This window comes from Mirounga leonina, unplaced genomic scaffold (assembly GCF_011800145.1).
Source record: "Mirounga leonina isolate KUSES-001 unplaced genomic scaffold, KU_Mleo_1.0 Mir_107, whole genome shotgun sequence".
NCBI classification, from domain to species: Eukaryota; Metazoa; Chordata; class Mammalia; order Carnivora; family Phocidae; genus Mirounga; species Mirounga leonina.
In genome coordinates, this window is record NW_023270233.1 from 4,513,597 (window position 1) to 4,531,090 (window position 17,494).

At 39.6% G+C, this 17,494-nt stretch overlaps 1 protein-coding gene across 3 annotated transcripts in view; it reads left to right on the top strand.

Moving 5' to 3' along the window:
• Positions 1–17,494, top strand: part of LOC118018827 (ATP-dependent RNA helicase DDX50) — a 38,209-nt gene that overhangs the window by 10,950 nt on the left and 9,765 nt on the right. For all 3 annotated transcript variants that reach the window (XM_035017619.1, XM_035017610.1, XM_035017628.1), the window contains one exon: positions 4,848–4,997. In XM_035017619.1, the coding sequence (XP_034873510.1) occupies positions 4,848–4,997 (150 nt within the window). The remainder of the gene's footprint in view (positions 1–4,847; positions 4,998–17,494) is intronic.

Below are 17,494 nucleotides of genomic sequence, written 5' to 3' on the forward strand. Positions count from 1 at the left end.
AGAGAGAGAGAGCACACACGTACAAGCAGGGGGAGTGGCAGGCAGAGGGAGAAGCAGGCCCCCTGCTGAGCAAGGAGCCTGATGTGGGACACATCCTAGGACTCTTGGGATCATGACCTGAGCTGAAGGCAGATGCTTAACTGACTGAGCCACCCAGGCATCCCCAAATCTTTCTTTTTGCCTTTAGTCAGTAAGATACCTGTGTATTTCTATGGTCTGAGACAGAGGAGTAGAATAGAATAAATCAGAGAAGAAAAGTATGTTAACAGACAAGTCCTAACAAGTGATATACAGGCAGCTGTAGAGAGAGACTTAAAGTATGTAGAAAAGGACAAAGGGGGCAGTTTATATCAATTTGAAGAGAATAGCACTGGGATAATGTGTTAAAAGCTTAGGTGAAAAAGTTAGATCTCCATCTCATACCCTATACCAAAAAAATTCTCAAAAGAATTTATTTTTTTAAAGATTTATTTAAGAGAGAGAGCGCGTGCGCATGGGGTGGGAGGAGGGGCTGAGGGAGAGAGAATCACAAGTAGACTGTGCTGAGCGCCGAGCCCAAAGTGGGGCTCGATCCCATGACTCCCAAGATCATGACCTGAGCCAAAACCAAGAGTCAGACACTTGACTGCGCCACCCAGGTGCCCCCTCAAAAGAATTTTAAAAAGTGAGCCATAAAATCATTTAAAGCAGTGTAGATGAACAGTTGATTTCAGGAAAGGGAAAGCTTTTCTAAACATAAAGTCAGAAGAAGATACCATAAAGGAAAAGGATAATTTTCACTCCATAAAAATTCAAACTAATAGTATATTTTTAAAAAAAAATTAGGGGGGGGTGGTGCCTGGCTGGCTCAGTCAGAAAGTGTGACTTGATCTCAGGGTCATGAGTTTGAGTCCCATGTTGGATGTAGAACTTACTTGAAAGGAAAGAAAACGGAAAAGAGATTGGAATGGAATTAAGGTAATATTCGCATTTATGAAAGGTACCGTATACGTCACTTTCCATTTAATAGATGTATGTATATGTGTATGTGTACGTAAATAAAAATAGTCTAAATAAGCAATAGTATAATGTATAAGTACAGTGGAATGGTTAAAAAGAATGAATTTGGGGGCGCTCGGGTGGCTCAGTTAAGCGTGTGCCGTCAGCTCAGGTCATGATCCCAGGATCCTGGGATCAAGCCCCGTATCAGGCTCCCTGTTCAGTGGGGAGACTACTTCTCCCTCTCCCTCTGCTGCTCCCCCTGCTTGTGCTCGCTCTCTCTGTCAAATAAATAAATAAAATCTTTAAAAGAGAGAGAGAGAATGAATTTGAGTGGCAAAAACTAAATTATAAAATGATACATATAGAATTATACTGTATATATATATCTAGAGATCATGACCTGAGCCGAAGGACAGACACTTAACTGCCTAAGCCACCTGGGCGCCCCTAGAGTTATACTATATTTTCCAAAAAATAGACAAATAATGCTAAATGGATTCTTTAGATATTTATGTAAATGTATAGAGATAGGTTGGAAAGAGAAATATCAAATTACTGGTAATAATCACTTCTGGAAAAGAGAACTTATAGTACAGAATAGTGAAAGGAAGCTAGCTTTTGTATTTTGTAATGGCTGAAAATTTTCTTTCTTTCTTTTTTTTTTTTTAAAGATTTTATTTATTTATTTGACAGAGAGAGAGCACAGATAGGCAGAGTAGCAGGCAGAGGGAGAAGCAGGCTCTCCACAGAGCAGAGAGCCCGATGTGGGGCTCGATCCAAGGGCCCCGGCATCATGACCTGAGCTGAAGGCAGACGCCCAACCGACTGAGCCACTCAGGCACCCCTGGCTGAAAATTTTCTGGGAGTAAAATGTATCAGTGAAAAAAATTTATTAAGGATGTTTTCGAACATATGCAGAAATTGAGTATTTATAAGGGACCTGATGTACCCATCACCAGGCTTTAAGGATGATCTTTTCTAAACCCCCATACCTTCTTCATTCCTACCTTTCTTTTTTTTTTTTTTTTTTAAGATTTTATTTATTTATTTGTCAAAGAGAGAGAGCACAAGCAGGGGGAGCGGCAGGCAGAGGGAGAAGTAGGCTCCCCGCTGAGTAGGGAGCCGGATGTGGTGTTCGATCCCTGGACCCTGGGATCATGACCTCAGCCGAAGGCAGCTGCTTAACCGACTGAGCCACCCAGGTGTCCCTCATTCCTACCTTTGAAGCAATCCAGTCATCCTTTCATTTTCATGTAATTGTATATAATTTTTAAAGGATAAGTATTCTTTTGGGGCACCTGTGTGGCTCAGTCAGTTAAGCGTCTGCCTTCGGCTCAGGTCATGATCCCCAGGGTCCTGGGATCGAGCCCCACATCGGGCTCCCTGCTCAGCTTCCTGCTCTGCTGCTCACTCTCCCTCTGTGCTCTCCCTCACTTTCGCTCTCACAAATAAATAAAATCTTTAAAAAATAAATAAAGGATAAGTATTCTTCAAAAAACAAAACAAAAACCACAGTTACTATCACAGTAGGAAAAACCCAGTGCTGCTTTAGTATTATTAAATATCTAGTATCCACATTACCCTAGTTGTCTTTTTTTTTAAATAGTTTCAGTCTGGATCCAAATAAGATCTTTAAATTGCCACTGGTTTGGGGTGCTGGGGTGGCTCAGTCGGTTTAAGCGCCCAACTCTTGATTTCAGCTCAGGTCTTGATCTCAGGGTTAGGACTTTCAAGCCCTGCCTACTTAAAAAAAGATAAATTGCCACTGGTTTATTTTTCTCTTAAATCTTTTATAATGTACATGTTCCTCTGTCTCTTTTTTCTTCCAATTTTTTGTTAAAAGGAAATGATCATTTTTGAAATGATGAATTTCCCACAGTCTCAATTTAGCTGATTTGCATTTCTGTGGGTATTATTTAACATGTCCCTCCACCTTCATTTTCCTGTGAATTGATGGTTGGATTGTGAGGCTTGATCAGATTTAGATTGTTTTGTTTTGTTTTTTTGAGAATGGGGAAGAAGCAAGACTTTGTCATAGGTGGTACAAATGATTCTTTGGTTTCTTCTTTGTTCTTTTCTATTTTCTAGGTGCTCTGTAATTAATATGTATTACATTTTAAAAACAATTTTTTGAGATACATGTTAAAATGCACAGATTTAGAATATACATCAGTTTTCCTCCAACATTGTTTTATTTATTATTATTACTGTTTTAAAAATTCTTTACTTAAAAATCAATTTAGTTAACATATACTGTATTATTAGTTTCAGGGGTAGAATTTAGAGATTCATCAGTTGCATGTAACACCCAGTGCTCATTGCGTTAAGTGGCCTCTTTAAAGCCCATCACCCAGTTACCCCATCTCCCCATCCACCTCCCCAACATTATTGTTTTAAAGATTTTATTTTTTTAATTCTTTTTACTTTTATTTCATTTTATTATTTTTTAAATATTGTATTTTGTTATTTGTCAGAGAGAGGGAGAGAAAGAGCCTAAGCAGGGGGAGCAGCAGGCAGAGGGAAAAGCGGGGAGCCCGAGGCGGGACTCAATCCCAGGACCCTGGGATCATGACCTGAGCAGAAGGCAGACACTTTTTGACCGACTGATCCACCAGGTGCCCCAAGTCAAAAGAGTTTTACAGTGACCACTCATACAGCCACCAGCTAGATCCTACCATTAATATTTCACTATATATGAATTTCACTTTATATTTCACTTATATCCATCTTTTCTATTCCTTTCATATTGCAGAAATGAGCATAGTTCCTCATAAGTACTTTAGCATGTATATTGTTAACTAGAGTTCGATGTTTTCAAATTTTTTGAGGCAAAATTCACAAAATTAAATAAACTGTATATAACATCTACAATTGAGTGTTTGTACATACGTGATGTTCTGCAACCATAGCTTCTCTCTACTGCCAGAACTTCATCACCCCAAAAGGAAACCCCATAACCATGAAGCAGTTAGTTCCTCCCCATTCTCCCTTTTTCCTAGCCCCTGGCATCACCAATCTGCTTTCTGTCCCTAGGGACTTACCTATTTTGCATACTTCATATAAATGTGATCATATAATATGTGACTTTTTGTGTTGGGCTTCTTTTAGTTAGTATATTTTTGAGGTTCATATAACATTTAGTTTTTAAAAGATAAGATTTACATACAATAAACCCAGAATTTTAAGTACATTTGTTCAGTTTCGACAAATTCGTAACATGTGTATCACCCAAACCCCTACCCAAATATAGAAATATTACCATCATCCCAGAAATTTCCCTCATGTCCCTACTCAGTCAAGTCCCCCATCCAGAGATAGCTACTGTTCTGATTTCTTTTCTTTTTTTTTTTTTTAAGTGGGCATGGAGCCTGCTTAAAAACATGGGGCTTAAACTCTCTACCCTGAGATTGAGACCTGAGCTGAGATCAAGAGTCAGCCACTTAACTGACTGAGCCACCCAGGCTCCCTTGTTCTGAATTTTTTCTACCGTAGATTAGCTTTGCCTATTCTAGAGCTTGATATAAATGGAATCCTGTGTGTATTCTCTTTCTGTAAGGCTTCATTTACCTAGCATATGTTTTGAGATTAATCCATATTGTTGCATGTATCAGTAGTTGATTCTTTTCTCTTTTTTTTAGCTCCTTTTAATTATTGAATAGTATTACATTGTATAAATATACTACAATTTGTTTATCCTTTCACCTGTTGATGGCCATTTGTATATTGTTTTTAAGTGGGTTTGGGGAGAATTGTTTTATTGTATGCCAGAAAGGTCGATTCTTGAACAAATAGAAAAAACATATACAAAATAAGTCTTTTTCACTAATTTTAATGAAACAGATACTTGGTATTTTCTTTCCTCAAAGCATTTGGCCATCCAGTGCCATTGGTCTCAGAGGCCAGCAGTTATTGGAGACGTCCTTCAAGTCTACAGTGGGTCTGAAGGGAGGGCTATTATTTTCTGTGAAACCAAAAAGAATGTAACTGAAATGGCCATGAATCCACATATAAAACAGGTAAGTATTTTCTCATGCTTTCTCTAATTGAGATTATAGGGATGATTCATTGAACAAAAATACTGTCCTTTGTGGACTAGGTTTGATAATCTTTTTTTTTTTTTTTTTTTTTTTTATGAGAGAAAGAGAAGGGCGGGGAAGAGAGAGCATGCCTGGGGGTACAGAGAGAAAGGCAGAGGGAGAGGGAGAGAGAGAGAATCCCAAGCAGGCTCCCTGCCCAGTATGGAGCCCAGCAGGGGAGGCTTGATCTCACGACTCTGAGATCATGAGCCGAAATCAAGAGTCAGACACTTAACCGACTGAGCCATCCAGGCACCCCAAGATTGTCAGTTTTAGAATTGAGTCTAATTCAGAAGGAAGTTATAGCCAGCCTGTCATGATCTTTTAAGTCAGGATAGAAGTCTACCCATTTTCCTGAGAAGGCTTTTTTAAGACTTTGCATAATGTGATCTTGAAAATATAAAAGTGAAACAAAATGAGTTTCTGTGAGCAAGAGGGGGTAGTATTTTAAAGTTGTGTTATAAAATGAATCACAAATATTTATTGAATGAATGGCTCAGAATACTAAGTCTATATGTCTTTTTTAACTTTTTATAGTAGAAAATTTTAAACATATACAAAAGTTGACAGTGTAATGAACCCCTGTGTATTCATTCTCCAGCTGCAACAGTTATCCTATTTCATCCACATGCCCACTCACTTCCTGCTCCTGAATTATTTTGATGGAAACCCTAGATAACGTATTATTACATCCATAAATAATTGGATATGTGTCTCTAAAAGAAAAGAATTGTTTTTGGGGCGCCTGGGTGGCTCAGTCGTTAAGCGTCTGCCTTCGGCTCAGGTCATGATCCCAGGGTCCTGGGATCGAGCCCCGCATCGGGCTCCCTGTTCGGCGGGAAGCCTGCTTCTCCCTCTCCCACTCCCCCTGCTTGTGTTCCTGCTCTCACTATCTCCCTGTCAAATAAATAAAATCTTTAAAAAAAAAAAAAGAAAAGAAAAGAATTGTTTTTTTTAAAGATTTTATTAATCTATTTGACAGAGAGACACAGCGAGAGATGGAACACAAGCAGGGGGAGTGGAGAGGGAGAAGCAGTCTTCCCGCCGAGCAGGGAGCCCGATGTGGGGCTCGATCCCAGGACCCTGGGATCAGGACCTGAGTCAAAGGCAGACACTTAACGACTGAGCCACTCAGGCGCCCCAAGAATTTTTTTTTTTTTTTAAACTCAATACTGTTAACCACATTTATTTATTTTTTATTTTTTTAAAGATTTTATTTATTTATTTGACAGAGAGAGACACAGCGAGAGAGGGAACACAAGCGGGGGAGTGGGAGAGGGAGAAGCAGGCTTCCCGCCGAGCCCGATGCAGGGCTCGATCCCATGACCCTGGGATCATGACCTGAGCCGAAGGCAGATGCTTAACGACTGAGCCACCCAGGCGCCCCAATACTGTTACCACATTTAAAAATAACAGTAATTAATATCTTCAAATGTCAACTAGTGTTCAGATTGTCGATTGCCTCATGATTGTTTTTTCTTTTATAGTTTTTGTCTTGAATCTTGATCCAAATAAGATTCGTAAATTGTGTGATTTCATTAAGTCTCTTTAATATATGGATTCCTTTCTCATCTATTTTCTTTTAAACATTTTTTTAAAGATTTTATTTATTTATTTGCCAGAGAGAGAGCACAAGTAGGCAGAGTAGCAGGCAGAGGGAGAGGGAGAAGCAGATATCCCGCTGATCAGGGAGCCCGATGCAGGGCTTGATCCCAGGACCCTGGGAGCATGACCTTAGCCAAAGGCAGATGCTTAACCGACTGAGCCACACAGGCGCCCCTCATCTATTTTTTTTCTTACAGCTTTTTTTGTTGTTTAAGAAACCAAGTTTCCATAATCTAGAGTATTGCTTCCTTGTGGCATCATTTAACATGTTCCTCTGTCTTCTGTATTTTCTGAAAATTTGGGTTGGTTTGTTTAATTAGGGCAAAACTATGTTATAGGAGTATATAATGTGTAGCTCGCTCTCTTTTTGTGATATTAACATCCATTGATAGTAATGCTATCAGTTCTTATGTCAGTATCTGTCCAATCATTTCTGTTGTTTGTGACTTGTTATCTAGTAGATTCCTGAAGAAGGGCTTATGGAAATAATATTGCCTGTTAATAATAGCATATTTGTAAATTTATACCTGAAAACCATTTGGCTAGATATTAAAATTCTTGGTTCATGTTTTCTTTCCTTCATTGTCTTGAATATATTTTGCCATTGTTTTGGGGGTAAAGCATTCTGTAAAAAGTCTGATTCCAGTCTGGTTTTTTTTTTTTCTTATAATATTTTGCCTTCAGGCAAAAGACTTTCTAAATTTTTCTTTAAAAATCAGGGGCCCCTGGCTCAGGTTAAGTGTCCAACTCTTGGTTTCGGCTCAGGTTATGATCTTATGGGTTGTGAGATTGAGCCCCACATCAGGCTCTGCACTCAGCGGGGAGTCTGAAGATTCTCTCCTTCTGCCCTTCCCCACACTCGCACAGGTACTGTCTCTCTCTCTCTAAAATAAATAAACCTTTAAATCAGTAGTTTTTTTTTTTTTAAATCAGTAGTTTTATTTGAATGTATTTTGTATTGTTCGTGGTCACTTTTTGTGGGTACCCTGTAGCTTCAAATATATTTTTTAATATTTCAGCAAAATTTTCTTGAATTATAATTTTTTGGTGTTTGGTTTGTCTGATTGCCTTTTTTTTTCTTTAGGTCCTCTTTCTATGTTGGTTTCTTTTTTTTTTTTTTCTCTTCTTTGTCACTTTATCTCAAATCCTTTTCATCTCTTTATTTCACTTTTTCAAGATTTCCTATTTTTAAGGCATTAGCTCTTATGTTTGCTCAATCTTCTATTCCTTCCGGTAAAGTCTTCATTTGTGAAGAGTCTTTATCTTTCTGCTTCTTGGTTGAGTCATTTCACCTCTTTTTTTGTTTTTCTCATTTTGATTTTTCTTGTTCTTTCATGTATTATTTAAAAATTTCTCTTAGCTTATTCAGACACATAATGTTATACTTTCCATTTGTTTTGTTGGGCATGCCTTTCTAGAGCTCTTTCATGATTTGTGGGGATATTATTCTGCTTATTTTTTCCCTCTTCTAATTACTTTTTGTGGGATTCAGCTGTGGTCTTTTTAATTAAGTTTTTAATTTTATTTCCAGTATAATTAACATACAGTGTTATATTATTTCCAGGTGTACAGTACAGGATTCACCTATTCTATGCATTACTTAGTGCTCATGATGATGAGCATCTTTAATCCACATCATCTGTTTCACCCCTCCCCCAACTCTCCTCCCCTCTGGTAACTATCTGTTTGTTCTCTGTATTTAAGAGTTTGTTTCTTGGTTTATCTTTCTCCCTTTTTTTCTTTTTTTTTTTGTTTATTTGTTTTCTTAAATTCCATATATGAGTAAAATCATACGGTATTTGTCCTTCTCTGACTCATTTCACTTAGCATCATACTCTCCAGCTCCATCCATGTTGCAAATGGTAAGATTTTGTTCTTTTTTTATGGCTGAATAATATTTCATTGTATATGCATACCATAGCTCCTTTATCCATTCATCTGTCAGTGGACACTTGGGCTGCTTCCATAGTTTGGCTGTTGTAAATAATGCTGTAATAAACAAGGATGCATGTATCCCTTTGATTTAGTGTTTTGTATTTTTGGGGTAAATATCCAGTAGTACAATTACTGGATCTTAGGGTAGCTTAGGTAGCCTCTATTTCTAACTTTTTTTTTTTTTTTTAAAGATTTTATTTATTTATTTGACAGAGAGAGAGACACAGCGAGAGAAGGAGCACAAGCAGGGGGAGTGGGAGAGGGAGAAGCAGGCTTCTTGTGGAGCAGGGAGCCCGATGTGGGGCTCGATCCCAGGACACTGGGATCATGACCTGAGCCGAAGGCAGATGCTTAACGACTGAGCCACCCAGGTGCCCCTTAATTTATTTTTTAATTAACATAAAATGTATTATTTGTTTCAGGGGTACAGGTCTGTGATTCATCAGTCTTACCCAATTCACAGCGCTCATCATAGCACATACCCTCCCCAGTGTCCATCACCCAGCCACCCCATCCTTCCCACCCCCCTCCACTCCAGCAACCCTCAGTTTGTTTCTTGAGATTAAGAGTCTCTTATGGTTTGTCTCCCTCTCTGGTTTCATACTATTTTATTTTTTCCTCTCTTCCCCCATGATTCTCTGCCTTGTTCCTCTAATTCCACATATCAGCAAGATCATATGATAATTGTCTTTCTCTGATTGACTTATTTTGCTTAGCATAATACCCTCTAGTTCCATCCACGTCATTGCAAATGGCAAGAGTTCATTTTTTGATGACTGCATAACATTCCATTGTGTGTGTGTATATATATATATATATATATATATATATATATTCCACATTTTCTTTATCCATTCATCTGTTGATGGACATCTAGGCTCTTTCCATAGTTTGGCTATTGTGGACATTGCTGCTATAAACAGTGGGGTGCACGTGCCCCTTCAGATCACTACATTTGTATCTTTGGGGTAAATACCCGTATTGCAATTGCTGGGTCATAGGGTAGCTCTGTTTTCAGCTTTTCAGGGAACCTCCATACTGTTTTCCACAACGGCTGCACCAGTTTGCATTCCTACGAACAGTACACAAGGGTTCCTTTTTCTCTACATCCTTGCCACCTGCTGATTCTTGTGTTTTTGATTTTAGGTATTCTGACAGTGTAGGGTGATATTTCATTGTAGTTTTGATTTACATTTCCCTGGTCATGAGTGATATTAAGCATCTTTTCATGTGTCTGTTGACCATCTATTTGTATGTCTTTGGAGAAATGTCTGTTCATGTCTTTTGCCCATTTTTTGATTGGATTATTTGGGGTTTTTTGGTGTTAGGAATTGTGATCTTTACTATTGCTCATTTTTAGGTGAAATTAATCTTTTTTTTTTAAGTTTTTTTTTTTAAGTAATCTCTATACCCAACGTGGGGCTCAAACTCAACCCTAAGATCGAGAGTCGCATGCTGTACTGACTCAGCCAGCCAGTCACCCCTTGGGTGAAATTAATCTTTATGAACTTTAAATGGGGAGGCATGGGTCAGAATAGTTTTCAAGCTTCACAGCTGTAGAGCTGCTACTTCTGTTATTGTTTGGTGTGTAAATTATATCTCAATAAAGCTGTTTAAAAAAGAAAAGATCTCCTACTTTCTGAGCTCTGGCTGTCTTTTCCCTCATTTTTATCTGGATCTTCTTTTCCTTTGCTTCTGTGATCCCTGGCATCCTCAGTTTGGATCCTAGCTTCAACCCTTTCTCCTTACTGTGGGGCTTTGTCCTGGCAAGGGACCATTGGTTTATAAATTTTGAAAGTTCATAAAGGGTCCAGCTGCTCCAGCCTCTTTCAGACCTTACCTCTGGATCCTGACAGTCGCCCTTCAGTGTACAAAAACTCTCCTAGTTTCAGCTGCTATTCTCAAATTGGTCCATTGTGCTTTCTACGGATTATCTGTTCTTAGGACCAGCGAATCTCCCCACTGCCCCATATATACAGGTCTTGTCCCTACCTGCTCATGTTTTGGAAATCATGAAAATATTTGTCTCTTACTTTTGTCATAGATGTCTGTGGATTTTTAAGTTTGTTATCCTAATTGCTCCGTTTGTTTTTATATGGGAACTGGAGATTCAAAGACTATGCTGTCGACATCTTCCCCAGTATTATTTTAACTGACTATAGTTTTAGCTCTTTATACAGTATACACGGACGACAATTGCTAAATAGTGAAAGTGATCAAGGGTAGTTGATTTACCTTTCCTGTTATTGCTTTAGAACACTCAGCAGCAATAGTGTTGCAGAAGCTATTGTTTTATCTCATAGGGAGGACTTGCCTTGCTGCAAAGACTGGGTGAGAATGCCCCTCTTACTGGATGCTAACCAGCTTCTATGGTTGAGAGCAATGCAGTTTCTCCTCTGCTGGTTTATTGTTTAGGTAAAAAGTAGTAGTAGCACATCATTATAAGTGATACAGGATTTTAGGGACTAATGGGAGAATTTTAGTGGTTAGTTTCTTTTTTTTTATTTTTAAATTGTGATTTTTTTCTTTTTTTTTCTTTTTTCTTTTTTTTTTTTTTTAAGAATTTATTTATTTATTTGAGAGAGAGAATGAGAGACAGAGAGCATGAGAGGGAGGAGGATCAGAGGGAGAAGCAGACTCCCTGCCAAGCAGTGAGCCCGATGCGGGACTCGATCCCGGGACTCCAGGATCATGACCTGAGCCGAAGGCAGTCGCTTAACCAACTGAGCCACTCAGGCCCCCTGTAATTTTTTTCTTAAGGTCAGGTTTTACCAAAACAATGCTTTCTTTTTTTTTTTTTTTTTTTAAGATTTTTTTTTTTTTTTTGACAGAGAGACAGCGAGAGAGGGAACACAAGCAGGGGGAGTGGGAGAGGGAGAAGCAGGCTTCCCGCTGAGCAGGGAGCCCGATGGATGTGGGGCTGGATCCCAGGACCCTGGGATCATGATCTGAGCCGAAGGCAGACGCTTAACAACTTAGCCACCCAGGTGCCCCAGAACAATGCTTTCTTAATTCTAAACAATCACATGCATACATACACACACCCACGCATGCATGCACACAAACTTTTGGAAAATAATTTACTCATAAGTTGGAGACCTGGAAACCATCACTGGTAATATAAATGTATTATGTCCCTTCTTAGGACTAATTATCAAGTGAAAAAAATCAGTGTGTCAAATTTTTTTTAAAGATTTTATTTATTTGACAGAGAGAGACACAGAGAGAGAGGGAACACAGGCAGGGAAGTGGGAGAGGGAGAAGCAGAAGCAGGCTTCCTGCTGAGCAGAGAGCCTGATGCGGGACTTGATCCCAGGACCCCAGGATCATGACCTGAGCTGAAGGCAGACGCTTATCGACTGAGCCACCCAGGTGCTACTGTATCAAATTATTTATTTATTTATTTATTTTTTTTTTTTAAAGATTTTATTTATTTATTTGCGAGAGAGAATGAGAGAGAGCACGAGAGGGAGGAGGGTCAGAGGGAGAAGCAGACTCCTGGCTGAGCAGGGAGCCTGATGTGGCACTCGATCCTGGAACTCCAGGATCATGGCCTGAGCCGAAGGCAGTCGCTTAACCGACTGAGCCACCCAGGCGCCCTGTATCAAATTTTTTAAAAGTGACTTTGAGGGGGGGTAGGGGAATGGGGTAACTGGGTAATGGACATGGGGAGGGCACATGATGTAATGGGCACTGGGTATTGTGTAAGACTGATGAATCACTGAACTCTACCTCTTAAACTAATAATACATTATATGTTAATTGAATTAAAAAATTTTTAAAAAGTGGATTTGAAAATTTTACTATGAAAAACCATCCAATTTATTTTAAAGTATGTTTATGACTTAAAACACCAGTAAGGTAATAATGTTTCCTTTCTTGAGCATTTCTCTTACTTTGGGTTCTGTGATATCACAAAGGTTTTCTTCCTTCTCTGGCTAACCTTTCTCAGTTTTGTTGAGGTCTTTTTGTATTTTTTTTTTTTTTAAGATTTTATTTATTCATTTGAGACACAGAGATAGAGAGAGCATGAGCAGTGGGGGGAGACAGAGGGAGAGGGAGAAGCAGGCTCCCTGCTGAGCCAGGAGCCTGACATGGGGCTCGATCCCAGGACCCTGGAATCATGACCTGAGCCGAAAGCAGACGCTTAACCATCTGAGCCACCCAGGTGCCCCTCTTTTTGTATTCTTGTTCATACTTTAAATATTGGCATTCCTCACAGATCTAACGTCTGTACTTGTTTCTTCTCATTCGATGGATTCTTCCTGAGCATAGTGATTTATATCACAGACTTTGGAGTCACACATATTAGGGTTTAAATCCCAGTTGTATTACTAGCTGTGTAACCTTGAAGTCACTCCATATTTCTTTGCCCATGTTTCCCTTTTAAAAAGTGATATTAATGGGGCACCCGGGTGGCTCAGTCAGTTAAGCATCTGACTCTTGATTTCAGCTCAGGTCATGATCTCGGTGGTGGGATCGAGCCCCCTGTCAGGCTCCACAGAATCCCTGTTTGGGATTATCTCTCTCTCTCTGTCCCTCCCCACTCTGCTCACATGCTCGCTTGCTTACTCTCTCTCTCTCAAAATAAATAAATAAGTGATACTAAAAATAAATTTTTTCCACTTTTAAGGTTTAAATGAAGTCATTTATTTAAAGCATTTAGTACAATGGTTTTCTTAACAGCAAGCAGACAATAAGTATAGAAATAAAGAAGTATAGCTACATATGTAGATGCATATAACTAATCACTCCTGTGGCTCTTGTGCATATGCTGATAATGTTTAAATCTTTTTCCAGGTTAGCTCTGTCTCCAGAATCTAGACCTATGTTTATCCTACTGGCCACAAACACCGCAACCCATTATTGGGTACCTAAAATTGAATTCATTCTTTTCTATTTTCCTATACCCATTCTGTCTCCAACATTCTCTATTGTTTTGTTTTTGGGTTTTTTTTTAAGATTTTATTTATTTATTTGACAGAGACAGCGAGAGAGGGAACACAGCAGGGAGAGTAGGAGAGGGAGAAGCAGGCTTCCCCCTGAGTAGGGAGCCCAGTGCGGGGCTCGATCCCAGGACCCCAGGATCAGGACCTGAGCCAAAGGCAGACGCTTAAAGACTGAGCCACCCAGGCGCTCCCAACATTCCCTATTGTTAAATGGTACATCTACCCATAGACTACATCAGAAATCTACACATCACCCTTGATTTTTCTTCCTTACCATTTGCTGTTCAGTTAACTACAAAGTATTTTTGGACTCTATCTCCCATGGTTTAAAATAGTCCGTTTCAGGGGCGCCTGGGTGGCTCAGTCGATAAGTGTCTGCCTTCAGCTCAGGTCGTGATCCCAGGGTCCTGGGATCGAGCCCTGAGCAGGAAGCCTGCTTCTCCCTCTCCCACTCCCCCTGCTTTTGTTCCCTCTCTTGCTGTGTATCTCTCTGTCAAATAAATAAATAAAATCTTTAAAATAAAATGGTCCGTTTCTTTTTTTTTTTTTGAAGATTTATTTATCTTAGAGCAAGAGTGAGTGAGAGTGGGGGGAGGGGCAGAGGGAGAGACTCCTCAGGCAGGCTCCCCATGACCCATGAGATCATGGCCTGGGCCGAAACTAAGAATCAGACACGTAACTGAGCCACCCTGGCACCCTCAAAATGGTCTATTTCTTTCTTACTACTGTTTCAGAAGCTTGAAATCTAGGAGTCATGTATAATGTTTCTTTCCTTTATATTTCATTTCTCCTCCCTTCACCAGCTCCTCCCAATTTCATCTACCAATAGTTCTTGAATTTATTTATGGCCTAGTCCCTACTTACCTTTCCAGCTTCATTTTATCATACTTTCTCCTCATTCTGCATGCTCTCCATACTTGCCATGTTTCCTCTCACCACAGGGCTCTTGAACTTGTAATCTTTCTTGCCTAGCAACTCCTACTCATCTTTCAGATAAAAATTCAGAGCACCACTTACAGGGAATTCTTCCTTGCCCCCAAATAGGTCAGATTGTCCTCTTGTAAATGTTCTTTGCCATGGGGTGCCTGGGTGGCTCAGTCAATTGAGCATCTGACTCTTGATTTCAGCTCAGGTCATCATCTCAGGGTTGTGAGATCAAGCCCCATGTCAGGCTCCATGTGGAGCCTGCTTGGGATTCTCTCTCTCTCCCTCTGCCTCCCCACTTCTCCCTCTCTAAAAATAAATCAATAAATGCTCTTTGCCTCTTAGACTGGTGCAATATCAGTTACACTTGTTGGCTAAATTTATTTGCATGCCTCATTATTTGATTAGTTTCCATCTCCCCTACCAAAGTATAGACTGTGAGGATGGAGGCGATCTTATTTTTGTTTGCTATTTTATCCTTAGATCATGTTGTAGATCACTAAATATTTATTGGATGAATAGATGGGCATTGCCACTACCTTGGTGAGGCCACTGACCTCTTTTGGATTTCTACAAGAGCCTGCTACCAGGGTCTCCCTGACTTTTGCCTTTCCCTTTTCTAATACATTCTACACATTATAACCAGAGTGTTCCTTCTACAATGCAAGTATGTTCATGATAATCTCCTGCTTCCAGTCACTCAGTTCATGTTGTCCGCAGGATTAAATTCATATTCCTTTCCAGCTTCATCTCTCATCACTTTCCCCTTTCACACTATGGTTCAGTAATATTCATATATTTGTAGTTCCCAGACACACTGTTTATGTATGAAATTTTTTTCTGCCCAGAACTCCCTAGCCTCCTGCTCTTCCTTTTACCTACTAGTTCTTATTATATGTCAGGTCTTACCTTCAGTGCTGACTTCCCCTTAAACAAAATTAAGTTAGGTTTCCCCCTTAAGTATTCCAGTAGCACCCTGCACCTGGTTAAAGTACATATCATACTATACTGAAAATGCCTGTCAACTTGTCTGTCCCGGGGTTGTTTCTTTATGATTGTTCCAGAATCTGGTGCATAGCAAGTACTCGGTGAATTCACTCATGAATGCATTAGGCTTAGTTACTAAGGTTAGGGTTAAATCATTGTTACGAACCTTTTAAAACATTAAAAAAATTTTTTTAGGGTTAGGGTTAAATCATTGTTATGAACCTTTTAAAACATTAAAAAAATTTTTTTAGAGATTTTATTTATTTTAGAGAGAGCGAGCAGGGGGAAGAGGCAGAGTGAGAGGGAGAGAGTGTCAAGCAGACTCTGCACCAAGCACAGAGCCTGACATGGGGCTCAATCCCAGGACCCTGAGATCACGACCTGAGTCGAAACCAAGAGTTAGCTCCTCAACCAACTGCGCCACCTAGGCACCCCTGAACTTTTAAATTTTAATAGCTAGAATGCTAGGACATTAGTTTGTAATAGAAAAATTATTTGCAGTACAAATAGAATATATCAATTGTATAAAAATAGGTTCAACCTCACTAAATATTACAGAAATGTAAATTAAAACAACATTGGGAAATCATTTTTGCCTATTAGATTCACAAAGATTATAATGATTCATAATATACATGGATGTAGGGTATGGATGAACTAAAGACTCGTAAATGTTGAAGAGTAAATAGGCACAACCCTTTTTTTCCTTAAGTTTATGTATGTATTTAAGTAATCTCTACACTCAGTGTGGGGCTCAAACTCACAACCCCCAGATTGAGAGTTGCATGTTCTTCCCACTGAGCCAGCCAGGTGCCCCCCACCCCCAGAACCTCATTTTACAACACGGTTTTGCAATAGCTATTAAAATGTTAAATGTTCATAATTTTGACCTAGAAATTCACCTTCTAGATATGTGTCCTCCTGAAATACACATATACGGGGACGGGGTGGGCGGGCAGAGATACAAGTACAACATTGTTCATACAATGTAGTATTGTTTCTAAAGGTGAAGAAAACTTTGGATATGATCCAAATGGTCATCAATAGGATAGTGCTGAAATAAATGGTACTATATCATATGATGAAATCATATACAGTTTTTAAAAAATGAAGTAGAGTTCTAGATGTGGAAAAATAGCTAAGATAATTTGTAAAGCAGGTTTCAAAACTGATTATGTAGTATGATCCCATTTTATAAGTAAATGCATAAATTATAGTGTATGCTGTTACATGTGGGTTGTGTATGTGTGTGTATGTTGGTTTTTTTAAAGATTTATTTATTTATTTATTTGGAAGAGAGAGAGCATGAGCAGGGGAAGGGGCAGAGGGAGAAAGACGCAAACTCCCTGTTAAGCAGGGAGCCCGACGTGGGCCTCGATCCCAGGACTCTGGGATTGTGACCTGAGCCAAAGGCAGAGGTGCTTAACCCACTGCGCCACCCTGGAGCCCCTGTATGTGTGTTTTAAAAAAATATATCTGGAGGAATATTCACCAAACTGTTAATGAATTATTAGGAGGCTGATATTGAGGGAAGCTTTTACATTTTGTGTTAAATATTTTTTTTTTTGTAAGATTTTATTTATTTGACAGAGCACGCACGCACAGCAGGGGGAGTGGCAGAGGGAGAGGGAGAGGGAGAAGCAGAGTCCCTGCTGAGCAGAGAGCCTGACACGGCTCCATCCCAGGACCCTGAGATCATGACCTGAGCCGAAGGCAGGTGCTTAACTGACTGAGCCACCCCGGCACCCTGTGTTAAATATTTTCTGTAACATTTGGTCTTTTTGAATGATAAGCATGCATTACTATAATTATCAGAAACTAAGAATATTGGGGCACCTGGCTGGCTTAGTCAGTGAACCGTCTGATTCTTGATCTTCAGGTAATGAGTTTGAGCCCCATGTTGGGTGTAGAGATTACTTCGTTAAGCGTCTGCCTTTGGCTCAGGTCATGATCCCAGGGTCCTGGGATCAAGCCCCACATCGGGCTCCCTGCTTGGTGGGAGGTCTGCTTCTCCCTCTCCCGCTCCCTCTGCTTGTG